General features: G+C 44.8%; 1 protein-coding gene across 5 annotated transcripts; it reads right to left on the bottom strand.

Moving 5' to 3' along the window:
- Positions 1 to 11179: 11179 nt before the first annotated feature.
- On the bottom strand, positions 11180 to 17812 carry LOC123161176 (uncharacterized). Of its 5 annotated transcripts, XR_006480576.1 has the most exons (6): positions 17222 to 17812; positions 16772 to 16979; positions 16534 to 16646; positions 15737 to 15887; positions 12339 to 14408; positions 11183 to 11737 (listed from the first exon to the last, which is right to left on the bottom strand). XR_006480576.1 is itself a non-coding variant. In XM_044579025.1 (3 exons), exons 1-3 carry the CDS (start codon positions 17351 to 17353, stop codon positions 16588 to 16590), a joined length of 330 nt encoding a protein of 109 aa, XP_044434960.1. In that variant the 5' UTR covers positions 17354 to 17812; the 3' UTR covers positions 16150 to 16587. The 5 variants fall into 5 exon arrangements, 2 of the variants coding, with proteins under 2 accessions (XP_044434960.1, XP_044434959.1); XR_006480575.1 differs by having other exon boundaries at positions 11180 to 11737; positions 12339 to 15887; positions 16815 to 16979; XR_006480574.1 differs by having other exon boundaries at positions 11180 to 11737; positions 12339 to 15887.
- Between the last annotated feature and the right edge of the window lie 3343 nt (positions 17813 to 21155).

The raw sequence follows: 21155 nt of genomic DNA on the forward strand, positions 1-21155 counted from the left end.
TTCCAAAACTATTCCTACCAACAAAATTCACATCCATAGATTCATTATTATTCTCAAGCAAAGTAGATAAAGGCATATTATTGGGATCAAGAGGAGTATTTTTAGGCGCAAACATCTTCATAAGTTCATCCATCTTTTCACTCAAAACATTAATTTCTTCTATAGCATCCCCTAACGTGCCTCCCGCGGCCGAATCTAAAAGATTTCTAGAAGCAAAATTCAATCCGGCATAAAAATTTTGTATGATCATCCATAAATTCAAACCATGAGTAGGGCAATTGCGAAGCATTAATTTCATTCTTTCCCAAGATTGGGCAACATGCTCATGATCAAGTTGTTTAAAATTCATGATGTCGTTCCTAAGAGTGATAATCTTAGCGGGAGGAAAAATACTTAGAGATAAAAGCATCTTTGTACTTGTTCCAAGAATCAATACTATTTTTAGGCAAAGACGAAAACCAAACTTTGGCACGATCTCTAAGTGAAAATAGAAATAACTTCAATTTGACAATGTTGTTATCCGTATCTTTCTTCTTTTGCATATCACACAAATCAACAAAATTGTTTAGATGAGTAGCGGCATCTTCACTAGGAAGGCCGGCGAATTGATCTTTCATAACAAGATTTAGCAAAGCGGTATTGATTTCACAAGACTCGTCATTATTCAGAGGAGCAGTCGGAGTACTAAGGAAATCATTATTATTGCTATTCGAGAAATCACAGAATTTGGTATTATCTTGTGCCATGGCAACAAGTAATCCAACACACAAGCAAACAGAAAGGCAACGAGAAAAAGGCAAATGGGAAAGAGAGGAGTAGATTGGGAAAGAGAGGGCAAATAAAACGACAAGGGTGAAGTGGGGGAGAGGAAAACGAGAGGCAAATGGCAAATACTGTAATGCGAGAGATAGGGATTGCGATGGGTACTTGGTATGGTTGACTTGCTTGCGTGAGCCTCCCCGGCAACGGCGCCAGAAATTCTTCTTGCTACCTCTTGAGCACTGCGTTGGATTTCCCCGAAGAGGAGAGGATGATGCAGGAAAGTAGCGTAAGTATTTCCCTCAGTTTTTGAGAACCAAGGTATCAATCCAGTAGGAGACCACGCACAAGTCCCTCGTACCTACACAAAACGATAGCAACTCGCAACCAACGCTTAGGGGTTGTCAATCCCTTCACGGTCACTTACGAGAGTGAGATCTGATAGAGATAATATTTTTGGTATTTTTGATAGATAGATGCAAAGTAAAAAGTAAAAGGCAAAGTAAAAACAAAGCAAGTAAATAAAGTGATACAGATTGATATGATGAGAATAGACCCGGGGGCCATAGGTTTCACTAGTGGCTTCTCTCAAGAGCATAGATATTCTACGGTGGGTGAACAAATTACTATTGAGCAATTGACAGAATTGAGCATAGTTATGAGTATATCTAGGCAATGATCATGTATATAGGCATCACGTCCACAACAAGTAGATCAAAATGATTCTGCATCTACTACTATTACTCCACTCATCGACCGCTATCCAGCATGCATCTAGAGTATTAAGTTAAAAAGAGAGTAACGCCTTGAGCAAGATGACATGATGTAGAGGGATAAATTCATGCAATATGATAAAAACCCCATCTTGTTATCCTCGATGGCAACAATACAATACGTGCCTTGCAACTCCTTCTGTCACTGAGTAAGGACACCGCAAGGTTGAACCAAAGCTAAGCACTTCTCCCATTGCACGAACTACCAATCTAGTTGGCCAAACCAAAAAGGATAATTCAAAGAGACTTGCAAAGATAACTCAATCATACATAAAAGAATTCAGAGAAGAATCAAATATTTTCCATAGATAATACTGGATCATAAACCCACAATTCATCGGTCTCAACAAACACACCACAAAAAGAAGATTACATCGAATAGATCTCCACGAGAGAGGGGGAGAACATTGTATTGAGATCCAAAAAGAGACAAGAAGCCATCTAGCTACTAGCTATGGACCCGAAGGTCTGAAGTAAACTACTCACACTTCGGAGGAGGGGCTATGGTGATGATGTAGAAGCCCTCCGTGGTGGATGCCCCCTCCGGCGGAGCTCCGGAACAGGCCCCAAGATGGGATCCCATTGATACAGAAGGTTGCGGCGGTGGAATTAGGTTTTTGGCTCCTTTCTGATCGTTCGGGGATACGTAGGTATATATAGGAGGAAGGAGTACGTCGGTGGAGCGTCGAGGGGCCCACGAGGTAGGGGGCGCGCCCAGGGGGCGTGCCCTCCACCCTCGTGACCGCCTCTGGCACTGCTTGGAGTAGGGTTCAAGTCTCCTAGAGCACGTTCGGTTGGAAAATCACGATCCCGAAGATTTCGTTCTGTTTGGACTCTGTTTGATATTCTGTTTCTTCGAAATACTGAAAAAGGCAAAAAACAGCAAATCTGGGCTGGGCCTCCGGTTAATTGGTTAGTCCCAAAAATAATATAAAAGTGGCAAATAAAGCCCAATATAGTCCAAAACAGTAGATAAAGTAGCATGGAGCAATCAAAAATTATAGATACATTGGAGACGTATCTGTAGCACATCCATCCAGTGCTACTGCTACTAGTTAGCTGTAGCGCCTTAGTGGTAGCACTTGCAAAAGCGCTACTACTAGCTTAAAAACAAGCGATACTGCTAGGGTTTTCCCTAGTAGTGATGTGAAGCACTAATTTAATTGCTGGCGATATGTATAAAAATTAATATTATTCACATTATATATGAACCAACACTTAAAGCATTGCAAATCCTCCGTTGCTAAGCCGTGGGATTTTGTTTCCTATACAATAATCACAAATGCATAGAAGTGTTGCACAAGTCTGTTTTATGTGTTGTATTCTTGCAATGGTCCCTTTTACCAATGATAATACAAGCGCCGCATTATGCGCTAGCAATGCCGAATAAGGCAACGCATCCTCAACCGTTGGTAAAGATACTAACAACGCTTTTATGGAATTCTAGATACTGAAAACTGCGTTGCTATAGGGGGGGGGGTCCTGTTGCAGTGTTTTGCGGTGTGTTTCTTGGGATCTGATGAATTGTGGGTATATGATCTAAATACTTATGAATATTAATTGAGTCTTCTCTAAATTCTTTTATGCATGATTGTTATAGCTTTGTATTTCTCTCCAATCTACCCGTTTGGTTTGGCCAACTAGATTAATTTATCTTGCAATGGGAGAAGTGTTTTGTAATGGGTTCAATCTTGCGGTGCTTCATCCCAATGACAGAAAGGGGAAGAACACGTATTTTTATTGTTGCCATTAAAAATAAAAAGATGGGATTTATTTATATTGCTTGAGTTTACTTTGTCTACATCATGTCATCTTGCTTAAAGCGTTACTCTGTTTTTATAGCTTAATACACTAGATGCATGCTGGATAGCGGTCAATGGATGGAGTAATAGTAGTACATGCAAGCAAGAGTCGGTCTGCTTGTTTCGGACCTTATGCCTCTATACGCGATCATTGCCTTGAATATCGTCATAACTATGCGCTTTTCTATCAATTGCTCAACAGTATTTTGTTTATCCATTGTATGCTATGTGTTCGAGAGTGAAGCCTCTAGTGAAAACTATGGCCCCGGGTCTACTTTTATCATAAAATCTAAAAATAGCTTGCTGCACTTTTTCTGTTTTATTTTCGTTTGTAATTTAATTTATCTATCTACCACTACGAGATTTGATCCTTACAAATAACCGTGAATAAGATTGACAACCCTCTTGTTTGCGTTGGGTGCAAGTATTTTCTTTTTTGTGTGCAGGTGCTCTAACGAGGTTCTGTGGCAGACTAAGGCATAGCCTAGTGGTGGGAAGGGGCTGATGCCTTTCCACCCACCCAGGTTCAAGACATGGTACTTGCAATTTGGGTTTGTTGCACCAATTATACTGTAGGGTGTTCCCTTACAGTCTTCCTGTCAAAAAAAAAGAAGAGGTTTTGTGTAGTTCTCCTACTGGATTGATAACATTGGTTCTTAACTGAGGGAAATATTTATCTCTACTATACTGCTTCATCTTCTCCTCTTCAAGGAAATCCCAACGGAGCTGTCAAGTAGCAGCCCCCTGGTTTCCAAACGTTACCCTCACTTTGAAGGGAGGACTGGAGATGGTGTGCAAGTTTGCGTTCCGAGCACCCAGGGAGATCCGGAGTATAGAGCCCAAATTTTGGGCCGTCGAGAGGAGAAGTCACAAGAATGTTAGAGATTCGGGAGTCCGGGGCCTAGTGTTTCAGGTTGTTTAGAGTCATTACCAACGGTACCCCGGAGTTCCGGCGGTCTAGATCCCAAAGATGATGCATGTCTAGAGAGGGTGCTAGAGGAAGAATTATGCGGATTTATTAGTGTAGGATTTTATGGCATTTGTAGTGACCCAGATTGTTAACCTTGATATTAATAGTGTGATCGTCATGTCACATAATGCATCTCATGTCATCTATGGATGTAGTTGCATGGACAAAATAACCTAAACCATAAAACCTTGTAAAATGATAGAAACGTGCTTTAAATTGAAATATGTGAAGAAAATGTCAGCAACTTATTGACCTAGTATGTCTACTAAATCCTAAATGTTAATACTAATGCCCTAATTGTTTCCAAAGGATTAGGAATAGTCTTGGTATTTGAATCAAGCACTAATTGTGCCCAATTCAAATATTGGCATGTGTGTAAATTATACATTTGGTGATGATTCTTGAGTAAAGTTTCATGAACAAATCATGTCTGTAAATAATTTTTTTGGTTATGGTTCCTGAGTAAAGTTTCATGAACAAATTAATTTGGGGCTAAATATCTTCGAGCACCTCAAGAAAAAAAATTCAACTACTTTGGGATGATAATTTGCCTACTTGTCGTGCTAAGCAAACATTGAGGGAAAATTTTGAATTTGCAATTAGATAGCAGTCAAGTACAACATGGACAAATCTGGTAAAATTCATGGTAATGCAAAAGTATTATTTATAACACCTATGAATATTTGTAAATTTTATTTGGAAGTTTTTGAACCCTCAAACTGAACCATATGCTATTGTAGGAGATAAAAAGAAAATAAACAACCCCATTTAATCTTAGCTAGGTTTATCTCGGCCCAGCTACTGCTAATGCCCTTCTACCTCATTTCCCTGTCTTATCTACCAAGCCCTTATCTCTCTATCTATCTCTTTCTCTCTCTCCTCTCTTTCTTCTGCCTCGGCCACCAGTCGACTCATGTGATCTCCTTCTGCTCAGCTCACCTCCTTGAGCTCCTCTGCGATTGCGCTACCACTACTACAGATCCGAAAACTACTGACCCCTCATCACGGACCGGCCAATGGCCACACGTTAGTGATGGGGGTCATCATAGACGGACCACCCAAAACTCATCAATGTTATGTCACTAAGGGTAGTCAACACTGACCAGTCTAAATTTGGCCAGTCTGTCATATGGTCTTCTTCAACTTCTGTTCGCTTCACACGGATGAGATTGCTATCACACATCACGCTCATATTTAAAATGTCTGTGATATGTGTTTACCACTAACCAACGAGTTTGTGGCCATTCATTGGTGTTTGTACAACGCTAAATCAGTGTTGATCAACGAGAATGTGAAACAGAGGCGCATTCACACGTCATCAATTATCATCGCATGCATAGGTCCCCAATATGTGTCATTGAACCGATGATGATTCCCATAGCTCGACGCCACCTATTCGGTTGCCGGCAACGCTTCTCGTGCCGGTCTCCAGCTATTTATAAGGAGCGCAATGATATTTGCAACACCCCTCACTGGCGTTGCATGTATGTAGGTTAGTTTAAGTTAGCTTCTATTGATGTTAGCGTTGTCCTGTAGGGTATGGCTAGATCTCAGTCAACTGAGACTTAACCAAGTCTCATTTAAGACACAACATGTAAAAAGGAAGAAAGAATTTTTTAAAAAAAATTGCACGGATCTACATGTAAGACCTCACGAATATATCATGGACTGAGATTTCGTCAACTCTCGATCGACTGAGATTTAGCAATCCCGTTGCATGTACTTCCTCCATTTCTTTTTAGTCTGCATATAAGTTTTGTCCGAAGTCAAAGTATTTCTACTTTGACCAACCTTATAGAAAAATATATCAACATTCATAATACCAAATCAATATTGTTAGATTCATTTGAAATACTAGGTAATTGCCCGTGCATTGCTTTGGGAGCCAAACAATTTTCGTAGCAATGATAGTCGGATGAAAAACAAGTGGTGTTTAGAGATCATCAGATTGTCTATCCATCTTATAAGCATGTTGTTTTGAGCCATGTTAAGGTACATAAGTATCAATGTTTACATAGCAATGTCAAAGAAAGCATGAACACGACGGTAAACACCATGACAGACAAGTTCAAATTAAAAGAATCAAGTTGACTATACAGTTAACATTGTGGACAATGTCAAAAGTTATAACATTAACCCATTCCTACTTCCATGCACCATGAAAATTTCTTGCTTTCTTATTTAATTTCAAAGGTGGAAGTAACTGCAAGCATGCCAAATATGAAAGTCCAAGAAATCCACATGCCATGAAATTTTATGAACCCAACCTCGGCAAAACGTACCTTTTCTAAGAGAAAAGGCCAGAGCTCAACTTTATAAATAAAGCCACCGGGCAGAGTTAACAACGCAGCCACACCATAGAACATAAGAGTATCAACACCCACACGCAAGTAATCAAAAGTAAACGTACATGGCTCCCAGGCCAGTACACGGCGCGCAGGCCGGAGACTAAGAAACGACGATAGTAGGGGCACCAACTCCTAACTGCCGGACTGTAACTGCAGAAGGGAAGTAGCTATAGCCCGGATCTTGGAAGACACATCATCAAAAGCATCCCGGTCCTCCTCCTTAGTCAATGATCTCCACTGCTGCAGGAATATGCATGTCTTAAATAAGCAATCAGAGGGTTTATCAGGGAAAATATGTTCTATAGTAAACTTGTTCCTAGTAGTCCATAGGGTCCAGCACATGCATGGTGGTGAATCCCACCCAAAACATTGTTCTCTCGGCCCCAACCAGGTTAGAGGCCAAAAGACGAAGGTCTGAGAAGAAGATAGGCCTCCAAGAGACATGAAGCCAGGATCTGATACAACACCAAAAGAGATTAGCCAAGACACAATTGAAGAAGATATGATTCGTGTCCTTCCTCTGGCCACATAATGCACAACAATCAGAGCCCGGACCATTACGTTTACGGATCTGGTCAGCCGCCGGGAGGCGCCCATGAAAAGCTTGCCACATGAACACCTTAACCTTAGGGGGGATGCGGGCCCTCCAAACCATCTTAAATTTGGTAGTATTCGAGCTAGAGATAAGTTTGGCATACAACAATTTCACTGAAAAGCGTACAGACGCAGAGTGGGGCCAAGTCACCGAATCCTCCTCCTCCAAGAGCACATGAAAGAGGGCAACAAGACGCTGCCAATCATCCAACTCTTCAGGAGACAGAGATCGGTGTAACTCCAGGTCCCAATTATTGTCAGAGAGCTCAGAGATCGAGATCTCGGGGTCCTGACCAGAGATGTAATGCTTCAGTGAGGTAAAAACTCCTGCAGTGATAGAAAAACTAATGATCATGATCCTAAAGCGACAACTACAAAATTTGTCAATGAAGCCTACAGAACAAAATAACAAGTTGTATCTTGAGTGCAGGAATTTTATGCTTTTGTAATTCTGTACATACACACACACACATACAGAGCTAGAAATTCATGGTCGCTGCTAATATTGTGAAGTGGATTAACTAAACAAGGGTGCTTTCTTGGAATTTTTTATCTGTAGGCGTTGGAGCCATCATTTGTGGTCCTTTTCTCAGATCAAGGAACTGAAAAATAAACAAGAAGTAGATGCACGTTAATAATCCGGAGCAAGGAGATCATGGCAGTACACGGAAGACATGGCTCGCGAGATCATGATGCTCGACTTGGGTGACAAAACGGTTTCCAGTCCCGGCACACCTAGGCGCAACCATGGTCGTCGAACACAGTGAAGAGGAGTGCGGGAGCCAGAGTGCATCGGTGTCGAGCAGGCGCACTGGGGCACACACACACACACGTCATGTCCATCGGCATGCTGCACCACACCGGTATGCATTCCATGACTCCTCTTTACTCCCGCGACGAGCGCCTCCAGCCTGTCCACTCGATCCCGTCCGCCTAAACGCCATGCCGTCTGCCACCACACACTGTTACAGACCAAAGAGAGCATGATGAGATTTTCTGCCAAATAACGATATCTGCATGAGCACCTGGTAATTAAATTACCATGATTGCTCCCTAGAACGGTCAAACACGTCGTAGTTGCAAAACAGGCCAGTAAATCACACCGTGACCGCTTCCTAAAAATTACCCAGAAATTATGTTGTAAATATTCAGTCTACCGTAAATAAATTACAGTGAGTTATTGCTTTACCAAACGGAATTTATAGGTTACCAAAGTGGAATGTAAGCCCCCCCCCCCCCCCCCCCCCCCCCCCCCCCCCCCCCCGGTTGAGATATGCAGCAGTTTCCTTGTCGATCGAAAACCAAGTTGAGGAAAACCAGGAACGGAAAAACAATCGTGCGTGGGAGGGTCCGTGAGGATGGCGAAGGGAACCTTGCATATTTTCTGGGCCATCACGAGGGTCACTAGTTTCGAGCTAAAAGAAGCTAATTAAGGAGCACGAGTTCTGCGCGTGCAGAAACCAGGGAAGTTCTCCACCTACTCCTCCCCCTCCACCCTCCCCCTCCTCAGGGCCGCCTCCTCCTCCCAACCCTAGCCGCCTCCTCCTCCCAACCCTAGCCGCCCCTCCTCCTCACCCCCTCCCCTCCCCCCTCCCTCGCCCCCGCCTGAGGCAGCCGTCGAGCAAGCCCGGGGCGCCAAGGATGGTGGCGGCGTGTCTTCGGTTGCCCTGCTCATGTGGGGGGAACACCGGATTTGGAGCGGCGGCTCCATTGGCAAGGCATAGCCGGCTAACAGCCGTGCGGGTGGTGGATCCGGTGTCCCAGTTGCGCGGGCGGCGGTATCCGGTGGTCGATGGCGGCCGGCGACGGCTTCTGTGGCGGTCGGTGTGCGCAATCTGGCGCGTCCCTTCCTCCCCTGTTCGGCGTGCGGGCCAGTCTGGTCGGGCCGCGCTTCCTCTTGGTCGCCGATTCTGTATAGGAGGTGCTCCTGGTGGCGGAGATCTAGTTCCGGAGAAATCCCTGGCCGGCCGGCCGCGTCGACAGCGACGCCTGAGGGCGTCGTTTCCGTCCTTGGAGGCGTCGGTATGGACTGATCTCCTCACTTCACCTTCCCCTAGGTTTCCCGGGCGAAAGCCCTAACTCTGTTGGGTGGCGGCGGCGCTCACGGCGTTGTTCCCTTCTTGAAGGCGTCACTTTGAAAACCTTGGGGTTGGATGGCGCTTGTGGGTGGTGGGTGACAGCGGTGGTGCGGCACTTTCCTAGCATGGATTTATGTCCGTTGCTTGGAGATGGAGTTGCGTAGGTGGAGGTCGTCGGCTGGCGTCGTGGTGGCGTCAATGGCGGAGGACCTGCCAAGGCTCGCATAGGTGGAGGTCTGGCGTCGTGGTGGCGTCGATGGCGGAGGACCAGTGGAAGATGGCGGCGACGGCACATGTGAGTGCGTCAGACCGGTTTGAGCCCCAGACCCGGCAGATGGCTCAGTCGGGGCCTCCGGCTTTAGATGCTAGGCTTAGTTGAGAGGTATGGATATGTGGACCAGCTTGCACCCCTTCATCATTTGGATAGGAGTAGCGGTAGATGCTGCCAAGTTGGCGGATTCAGGCATATTGTTCTTATACTTTGTAAGGTCCTTAAGAATAATCAATAAAATGACTGTATGCTCTCCCAGATGCAAAGGCCGTGGGTCATCCTCCTTTCCGAAAAAAAATAGAGATAGAGATAGAGATGTTTGGTATTGTAGACATTAACTTTGGTCAAACTTTATAGAGTTCAACTAATACAAATCTAATGCGCGGAGTAAAAATGACCGGATTGAGTAATAGCCAGTACTCCCTCCGTTTCTTTTTAGTCTGCATATAAAATTTGCTCAAAATCAACCTTTGTAAAGTTTGACCAGCTTTGTAGGAAAATATATCAACATTCACACTATGAAATCAATATTATTGTATGCATGGTAAAATTAATTCTCATATAACATATAACTTTTGTATTGTAGATGTTGATAATTTTTTCTATGAAGTTAGTCAAAATATATAAAGTTTGACTTTGATCAAATCTTATATCCGACTAAAAAAAGGGAGGGATCAGCTCTACTACGTGGTGGGGACGTGGAGTACGTATTGGAATAGGCTTGCATGTCGTGCGTTGCCACGGGCCTTTTGTTGTATAAAACTTGGTAAAAAATTGCGTCTTTCAAAGCCATCGCCTCAACAGACTATTGGTGCATTCGTTTTGAATGTCGACATAATCCATCTTGATCTCTCTCATACTCTACAAAAGTAAACATATATAGAAACACACCTCTTCTATCATGCGCAAAAAATATTTATTTGGATTCAAATATATAAAAAACGATTATTTGAATACATCTCAACTGATTGTTAGAACTCGATGATTTTCTGGTTTCGTCCATCATAAAAATGACTTGTTAGGGATCTGATATTTTTCACTATGTAAAAGTATGTGACATTTCTCTTATAGCAAATAATTGCTTTCCCTCAAAAAATCTTCCTTTTCTTCTTGAAAAAGCAATTAACTGTCTCATTATCTCACTGCATGGCACAAAGTTCACACTGACATCTCATTCCCCATCTTGCTCTCGTCGTTGACGCCGTTGAAATCAAAGCACGCCATCGCGCTCAGCCCACACCTTCCTCTCAGTGTCATCTACCCTTCCCTCCACGGCGTCGACCTCCCCCTCCTCTCCCACTACGGCGTCCCAGGGTGATTACTAGTGCCAAGGAAGGCACACCATGAATCCATGATAGCTGATGGAGACCACTACAATGTGTTTTCACTGCCATGATATACAAAATGGTATATATATATATATATATCATGTGATCCTCTGACCTCTTCTTTTCTAAAATAGCTAATATGGATTTGAACGTCACAAGAATTAGCAAAATCGGGGATGCTACTTACCTTTCATTCTTACATCAAGATTGCAAAACTGTTTTCAGCTTTATAAATATTGTTGTTAATTTTGGATGCTTGCATTTCCATCATGAAAATAGGTAATATCTTATTTACAAGGATGCTTGTATTTCCAGCCTCAAGAATTGGGAGAGCTAATATCTTATCTAGGAGGCTTACATTTCATGCTTACCGACTGACAGAGCAACTAATTTGTTATTTGGATTTTGAGTTTCTATCATATTCGAAGTGTAACATTTCCATGTCCTTATGTTCACTTCCCTATGTTGAATTTCCCAGCATCATATGCAAACTTGCTAACAAGTGGCAAATATGTAAATAGCATGAAAAAGGTGGGTGACTAACCTATAAATATGAATTTTCTAGTTGAATGTCTGTGCATTGCCACGGAATTAAAAAAAGACAGCAATCGAATAATTATCCCAATTCAGAAATGTGTTCGAAAAGGTGGCATGTGGTTTTCATCCTTACATTAATAGAACTTATTCTCTCTTGTTCTTTCAGCCTTGACAGTTATTATTTCTTCATAACCATGCACTCCTTGCAAGAAGACCAAACGATATCAAATCTTATCTCCACCCCTCTTCTCGTTGCACTTTCATGCTTGACCTCGTACTTGTAGAAATTATAGAAATTTTATCAGTTCACAATAATATTTTCATTATATTAATCTAACCTTAATTTTTTACCATAACAAAGATAAAACTTCAAACTAATAGAGCCCTGATTAACTAAAATATCGCTTGTCCCCATTTCTTAAACTCCTCATACGCTACCTCCCCCATTGTCCCCGTGGCCACTCGACCATGTCTACCTCTGACCATGAAAATCAATCATTATAATGTATAATTTAACTATAAATTTTACAAGATAAATAAAACTAAAATATAATGAAAAAACACGTCGTTTGCACACTGCAGCTGTGATACATTATCACACCAGGTCAGTTTCGAGTACTTGTACCATGTATAGTTATTTACATCAAATATTTTGAAACTATGGTAAAAGTATAGGTCCGATAAACATACTTGTACACATTACCACCAGTAGCAAGATAAACGCGGTGGACATCAGCTTTTAAAGCTTTATTATTCGTAATCAAGGCAAACTCTAGCTAGGCATGATGCCACTGGAACAAATGAGAAGCTTACCTTTATTATTCGTAATCAGGAAGAAAAAGACTATGTGCAAGAATTGGAACAAATGAGAAGCTTACCTAGCTAGGCATGATGCCACTGGGTTGGATGTCATGCACACGGGCTATGCTTTCCAGTCCAACTTCTTTGTAGCTGCATATCAGTCGACGGAGCTGCTGCCGACAGCCAAGCTCTCCCTCCATGCTGCTACACACCAGCATGCCATGCCGCGTCGCAAATCTCTCTGTTTGCGCCGCCACAGATCAACCAGCCGTGCTGCTGCCGACTGCGGTGCTCTCCCTCCATGCCGCTGATCACCATCCTGCCACGCCATAGCGCCAAGATCTTCGTCTGACCCGTAGAATAGCAGTCGGACACGCCGCTTAGGAGCACTTCTGTTACGTCGCCTAACACTTCTGTTTTATAGCAGCTGGACGTGCTGCTTATTATTCTCTCACTATTACACACTTTTCAGTAGTAGTAAAGATTGTAGTGGAATTTTCCTAGAATTTAATGTTGTGAAATTTCTAACGACCAAACAATCATGTATAGTTCAGAGAAAAGATACGTGAAATGATAAGACATGAACCGAGTATAGAACAAAAAGCACCATATGTTTCTTCTGAATCTGAAGCAAAAGGTACCGAAAATGCACATTTTTCTCATCCAGCCTCATCTTCTGGAGAAACAAATGGAGGCAAGTCTCCTACCGAAGGGCATACTTGAAGCATGAAGGATGAAGCACGCAAGCACCTATCTTGGGCATTTATCAACCTTGGCATTTTTCTCTTTCAAAGAAATATAATCTGGACTAATTTTTTAACCTAATCTTAATAAAATATTAACTATCACATAAGAACAGATAAATGACACCAATCGTAGCCAATATAAATGACCTCAAAGGCACATCATAAGAAATTAATCCGAATTAAACAAAATATACCCTTATGCTGGTGGCTTCGTGATATTTGCATCTACATAAAGTAATGCAGGTGCCAAGGTTAGGATACTTGCATGCAGGCATCAGTAAGGAAAACATAATTTCTTTTGTCTATTCCACTTATAACATTCTTCATGTAGTTGTCATTCTCATCTCTGAACTTTTCAATCAGCTGCTGACTTGATCTCCTCCCCAAAACCATGTACACGAGGTTGAGCTTCTAGCATCTACATTACATATGGGAAACCTGGGCTACATACCTAAAGTGCAATACACCAGGCAAGCAATCCCATTGAAAAGCAACACAAGAAACAACAAGCGCGGTAATTGCAAGAAGGCAACTTGATCTAGCTGACTCACTGACATCAATGCAAGGTTTTGGTTACCAGTCGAAATTTCAAGATTTCCCATGGTTACCACGTATTTCCGTGCCCCTCGGTAAATCGTCATACCGAGCAAAAAATACCATTTTTTTGAAATTTTTGAATTTAAACACTCGATTTACAGTAAGGTATGTAGGGTCTAATTAATGCAATGAAAGTTGGTTATGGCATGTTGGTAGCAACCTAGTTCCTGTTTTGAGAGGTCTCTGGTTTGAATATTCGTTCATTTTCTTATTTGAATTCAAAATTCAACTATAAAATTCGCTCGAAATATTCTCGGTATTTGTCGGTATTTCTCGGTAACCGTGATAACCACATTTATCAGTCCCCCTCGGTAAAATTACCTCATTCGGTAACCAAAACCTTGCATCAATGGCAAAGGCGATTGTGGAGCTGCTGCTTGTAAAGAAGGACTTCCACCCATTGGCTTAAGCGACGGAATCCTCTAGCTCCGATAGGTGCAAGAACCCGGCCGCCTTCGGCCACTGCTATGCCTAATATTCATTTAAAGAAATCAAAACAATATGCAACAAGAACATGTTTAGCGCTACCATGGCTCTCAGCACCAAACGATCTCACACAACATAGATGGACCAATCAAAAAAGCTGGCAGGCAAAACATACATCGTGCATAAACCAAGGGCAACATCAGCTCCAGCTACCCGTGGCATCAGGACTCAGGACACAAGAGGCCTGCTACTTGGGTAACGTGAGCTTGCCTTGCTGCTCCTCCCTCGCCGCCAACCCGAAAGACATGACCGCCGGCCTGGCCCCGGCCCTGCCAGCGAAGGATCAATCCATGGGTGGTACTCCTCCCCCAAAGTACGCTGCAGATTGCACATACACAGAGACAATTCTCTGTTAGACTCGGAAAACGAGTCAACGACGTACATACAGGAGGACGGGATGGATGCACATGAAGCGAGAGAAGCAAGGATCCATTAAACATCCCCATCCCAACAGCGAGATGGAGGCTAATCGAAATCAGCAAAGCCACATGCGTGGGGATTGGAAAGATTTGGCATGTCTCTTCCTCCCTAGAACCAGAACCGTCGCTTCCTCGAGGCGCTAACCCCGTCCATCCGTGGTTCGGCATCCCATACCTAACACGTTCACTTCTTTCCGAAAAAGAAAAGAAACGCAGAGGAACATGGGAAGGGGAGAAAATGAAAGACGAAAAAGAATTGAACCCGCCTCCACCATCGAATGAATCAAGCGGCCAGACACGACATCGTGCTGGCGGCGCGACAATGAGGGCCAGGAACAAACAAAGTGGGCAAAAAACTACGAATGGACACCTCGGCAATGAACGCGTCGGCGAGGAGGATCTTACTGAAGGCGAGCGGCAAGTGATAAGTTTATGGACCATGAACCACTGGCTAATGAAATCTCCGGGTATCACACGGTCTGGGCGGCGAAGCTCGGATCCAAAGATACTTAACTCGTCATGGGATAATAGATAGGCAAGCTCTCTGAAGGACATCACCAGATTACTCTCGATAGATTCTATGCAAGTTTGGATTGTTTCAGCCTGGCAAACTATTTCCCTGGCAACTGAGGGTCTAGGTATTTAAAGCTTCAGCACAAGGAAGAGTATATGAAAACCAGGCACTTGCATATAATCAGAAGCGCCATCATGACAACATCGGATATTGTGCTACCAATATTTGAACCTATTAAACCTTATGAACTTATAATTACAGTTAAACTTTGCATGCCATTATCTATTCATTCCTTAGAAATTTCTATGAAGCTCGGAACAGACTATGATATAAATATCACAAAATGCATCAGAAATAGCTCACAACAATATAAGATATAATGAACCCAAGATCCAAGCGACTAAGACAACAACAGTCAATAGGTTTAGTCAACCTATTTCTCCTGAAGTGATAAGCGGCTACTTGGTTCTCGAATTCTCAGTTGTTCGACTCATGACCAAAATCGGAGGAACACCGCAAAATTAAAAATGAGTTTATACACGCCAAAATCAAAGGAAATACTGCAAAGTTACAAAATTGACAACTCAAAGCTAAAACATAGAAACTACGTAGTGTTGTGGTGCCAAATATTTACAAAGGTGAGTTAGAAAAACTATAAATGGTTGACTGGTCTGAGAATACACTAAATTACCAGAGATTAAAATTGAACTGACCTCACAGCACGAGCCTTAGAGGTGCATGGTATGCATGATAGCCTGGAGATTTTCCTTTTCCCTGTTATCCTCAGCTACCTGAATACCCAGATAGAACTCTGCTTGCCCAACAGCTCCACATGCTCTACAGACAAATAGGAGTCCTTGTTTCCTGTAAGAGGTTCATATGGAAAGTTAAGGCAATGATAATTAGTAAGATTGATGCTCCGAATTAAAGCCAATTGGATGAGGTAATTCGTCAAAGAAGTACAATGCAAAGCTGAAACGATGCAAGTGAATTGAAAGAGGGGCTGATGGAAATCGAGCTTCAAGTGGCAACAACCTTCGTGGCATATGTAATACAACCAATTCAGTTCAAATATGTATTTATTATGTTAGCATGAAGGGTAAAAAGAAGGGGGACAAACTAATCTTATGTTCAAGCACTAAAAAAAAGTAAAATCTAAATAGTGATGTGATCACTTCCTTTTAAACAACTGTTACGATCAGGTCAGCAGGATTGACAAACTATAATATTTATAACAATGGAATTGAGGGGCTACTACATTACACACTTATGTTTCTACTCATTCAGTTGAGGAAAATCCATGATGCACAAAACAAGATCAGTTTTATCCATCTGATTGTTCATTGGGCCATGTGATAGGAAAGAGAGAAAATATGCCTAGGTAGGTTCTTACTACAACTGTTGCTCCTGCTACTAATTACCGGTCACTTCAATCAATAGCTAAAAAGTATTTTTAACGTTTTTCTCTGCCCCTGCTTTTGGATTTGATTGCAGACTTGATTATCCTTACCGAATCTCAGAGTTGCTTCACCAAGGCGTGTCGTTTTTCGCCTTCCCATTGCATTCAAAAAAATATTTTCCTATCACTCGGTTCATCCCCACATAAGACGTAGCTGATGCTCCCTGGAAAACCACATTTGTGTATCTTCTGTTACATACATGAGATTCTCTAATGCGTGTTTAGGCAGGAGCTAGCATGTTAGGAATGAAACATACAAGCCCAGTGAACACTTCCAAACTAAACTAACCTATGAATCCCGCTTAGGCGAAGCGGGTGAGGAGGAGGGTTACCAGAGGCTGGAGGAAAATGAGAGCAGGGACTGCGATCCGAGCATCCCCATCGCTGGCACTCGCTGGAATTGGAACTGGAGCAGCAGCAACAACAACAACAATGTGGGGTAGGGGGAACTGGAGCCTGATCCCGACGCCGCTGCCAAGAAAACCGCATACCACCATCTGAAAAATGTTCATGTGCATCTCAAGATAGGAAGAAATTAATCATGAAGAAACAGAGCCATGGATCATGCTCTTTGTGCACATTTTATCAAACAACTCGACTGCATAACCCAGCCTCCCATTTATCGACACATAGAAAGAGATGCACGAACAGGGGCCTTTGGTTCTTTCTTAGCAGGCCGCTGCTGCATCCTCGTGCTGCTCGTTGGTGAGAAAAGGTATGAAGAGGAGAAGGAACAAACCTTGGAGCTGGTCGATGTGGTGGGCAGCGGCTGGCGGTTGGTGTGGGTATCTGAGGCGGCGTCGCCGGCAGTCCTGGGATCCGCGACAGCAGTGTCCTGTTCCTGATCGGCGACGGCCGCGTCCTGGTCCATGACGTATCTGAGGCGCCGCCGCTGCTGACGTCCTGGTGGTCCGCGACAGCCGCGTCTTGGTGATCTGCGACGGCGTATCCCCAGATCGGCGGCGGCGTCTCTTTTGAGACCTTGTCCGGGAGAGGAGGAGCGTCTATGCGGTTTTTTGCCTCAGGTGATGCCGGTGCGAGGGTGGGCGTCGGCGTGGCGGCTGGCGACGCTAACCCCGCCGCTGGACCTCCTCCCGCGCCTCCTAGATCATCTCCACACCGTCCCCTGAACAGGATCCAACTCCTACTCGCCTCTTCAGCCGGATCTGGCCGGAGATCGCCGTCGCCGCGCCCGGCGGCGCGCAACAGCGTGGCGGTGGGTGGCTGGGCACTGGAGGCGGCGCACTGGAGGTGGGGGGTGGCGGCGCAGCAACGTGGTGACGGGTGGCGGCGCACTGGAGGCGTGGGAGGGGTCGTGCGGGTGGGGGTTCTTTTTTTATTTTCTCTCTTCGTTAGGAATGTAATGCATACTTTATTAGTATGGAAGGAGATCGGTGGGAGAAATAAATCGGAGAGGGAGGTGATTTGTTTGGAAGGTGATTTTTTGTATATGGTATTATTTTTGAATTCTTAATTATCAAATATTTACATGATTAAATTGAATCGACACCTGCCAGATCAAGCACGAATATATGGTAACTAATCTGATGGATTTATGTGGGTGGTGAAGCGAAAAGGCAGGTGGGAGGGAGACGAAATAAAACCAGCGAAATAAAACCAACGAAAATGGTGAGACGAAAAAAAAACCAGCGAAAAAACACCAACGGACTATTCACCAACTGCTATATTAGGAATAGAGATGATTGCTCCCTAGAACGGTCAAACACATCGTAGTTGCAAAACAGGCCAGTAAATCACACCGTGACCGCTTCCTAAAAATTACCCGGAAATTATGTTGTAAATATTCAGTCTACCGTAAATAAATTACAGTGAGTTATTGCCTTAACAAACGGAATTTATAGGTTACCAAAGTGGAATGTAAGCCGCCGCCGCCGCCGCCCCCCCCCCCCCCCCCCCGGTTGAGATATGCAGCAGTTTCCTTGTCGATCGAAAACCAAGTTGAGGAAAACCAGGAACGGAAAAACAATCGTGCGTGGGAGGGTCTGTCGTGGGGATGGCGAAGGGAACCTTGCATATTTTCTGGGCCATCACGAGGGTCACTAGTTTCGAGCTAAAAGAAGCTAATTAAGGAGCGCGAGTTCTGCGCGTGCAGAAACCAGGGAAGTTCTCCACCTACTCCTCCCCCTCCACCCTCCCCCTCCTCAGGGCCGCCTCCTCCTCCCAACCCTAGCCGCCTCCTCCTCCCAACCCTAGCCGCCCCTCCTCCTCACCCCCTCCCCTCCCTCCTCCCTCGCCCCCTCCTGAGGCAGCCGTCGGGCAAGCCCGGGGCGCCAAGGATGGTGGCGGCGGGTCTTCGGTTGCCCTGCTCATGTGGGGGGAACCCCGGATTTGGAGCGGCGGCTCCATTGGCAAGGCATAGCCGGCTAACAGCCGTGCGGGTGGTGGATCCGGTGTCCCAGCTGTGCGGGCGGCGGTATCCGGTGGTCGATGGCGGCCGGCGACGGCTTCTGCGGCGGTCGGTGTGCGCAATCTGGCGCGTCCCTTCCCGCCCTGTTCGGCGTGCGGGCCAGTCTGGTCGGGCCGCGCTTCCTCTTGGTCGCCGATTCTGTATAGGAGGTGCTCCTGGTGGCGGAGATCTAGTTCGGGCGAAATCCCTGGCCGGCCGGCCGCGTCGACGACGACGCCTGAGGGCGTCGTTTCCGTCCTTGGAGGCGTCGGTATGGACTGATCTCCTCACTTCAGCTTCCCCTAGGTTTCCCGGGCGAAAGCCCTAACTCTGTTGGGCGGCGGCGGCGCTCACGGCGTCGCTCCCTTCTTGAAGGCGTCACTTTGAAAACCTTGGGGTTGGATGGCGCTTGTGGGTGGTGGGTGTCAACGGTGGCGCGGCACTTTCCTAGCATGGATTTATGTCCGTTGCTTGAAGATGGAGTTGCGTAGGTGGAGGTCGTCGGCTGGCGTCGTGGTGGCGTCAATGGCGGAGGACCTGCCAAGGCTCGCATAGGTGGAGGTTTGGCGTCGTGGTGGCGTCGATGGCGGAGGACCTGCCAAGGTTGTCACCTCAATCTGCTCTGAAGATGGACCAGTGGAAGATGGCGGCGACGGCACATGTGAGTGCGTCAGACCGGTTTGAGCCCCGGACCCGGCAGATGGCTCAGTCGGGGCCTCCGGCTTTAGATGTTAGGCTTAATTGAGAGGTATGGATATGTGGCCCAGCTTGCACCCCTTCATCATTTGGATAGGAGTAGCGGCAGATGCTGCCAAGTTGGCGGATTCAGGAATATTGTTGTTATACTTTGTAAGGTCCTCAAGAATAATCAATAAAATGACTGTATGCATCTCCCAGATGCAGAGGCCGGGGGTCATCCTCCTTTCCGAAAAAAATAGAGATAGAGATAGAGATGTTTGGTATTGTAGACGTTAAATTTGGTCAAACTTTATAGAGTTCAACTAATACAAATCTAATGCGCGGAGTGAAAATGACCGGTTTGAGTAATAGCCAGTACTCCCTCCGTTTCTTTTTAGTCTGCATATAAAATTTGCTTAAAATCAACCTTTGTAAAGTTTGACCAGCTTTGTAGGAAAATATATCAACATTCACACTCTGGAATCGATATTATTATATGTATGATAAAATTAATTTCCATAACATATAACCTTTGTATTGTAGATGTTGATAATTTTTTCTACGAAGTTAGTTAAACTTTATAAAGTTCGACTTTGATCAAATCTTATATCCGACTTAAAAAAAGGGAGGGATCAGCTCTACTACGTGGTGGGGACGTGGAGTACGTATTGGAATAGGCTTGCATGTCGTGTGCTAGTAGTAGTTCGTGTCCTAGACTAATCCAGGCGGAGAGTTCAGGTTGTATACGTGCACGTGCGTCCTTCATAGAAGTGTCGGTTTGAACCGTGTTTCCTCCTGTCCCTGGCGCTGGAACCCTAGCCGCCGCCAGGAGACCAATCTTCCAGTGGTGAGGGGGGCCGCCGGATCCACACGTGTGGATCATTTTTACTCTCTTGTAGTTTAGATTTTTAGGTTGTTCATCGTCTTCGTTTCGGCGGCAACGATGACAGCGCTGAATAAAGATTCTTCGGATCCTTCCTTGACAAGGCCATCGGTCCTATGGTTGGGGATGGATTTGGAAACCAGTCTGTTCAAACAAGGATGGCGCGGCGGCGGCGGCATCCTCGTGGTGGACATGTGTCCTCGGGCTCCGCCGTTGCGACGGCGTTTGCTCCAGCGTCGACGCGGAGCTTGGGAGGTAGTCCAGGAGCGGATGCAGATTGTGGTCTGCATCGACGACATCTGGAAGACGGAACATGTGCTGGGTTCGTGGTTCGTGGATGGCAGGTATGGTTTTCTTCTGCAACGTCTTAGTCGCGGTGGGGTGCCAGATCTGGAGTTCGATGGCGTGTCCGGGGTGTTGCCCCGGTCTGATTCGTTCAACGGTAAGGGCTTCACTTTTGGTGAGCCACCTTGGAGGTTCGCAAAGCTGGATATCAGCGATGGAGCCGCATTGAGCTCGGGTGAGGAGATGATCCATCATTCTTTTCTTCGGTGGCTGCTGTCGTGGTGCCGGAGGCAGGTGATGGGCGTTGGTGTCAAGCTGAGAGATGTTCTGCTAGCTTTTCAGTTTTGTCATGTCGGTCCTTACATGACTCGTACTTTAATCTTTATGATATGAATGAGACACGTATTACCATGAAAAAAA

Source organism: Triticum aestivum, chromosome 7B (assembly GCF_018294505.1).
Source record: "Triticum aestivum cultivar Chinese Spring chromosome 7B, IWGSC CS RefSeq v2.1, whole genome shotgun sequence".
Taxonomy (NCBI): domain Eukaryota; kingdom Viridiplantae; phylum Streptophyta; class Magnoliopsida; order Poales; family Poaceae; genus Triticum; species Triticum aestivum.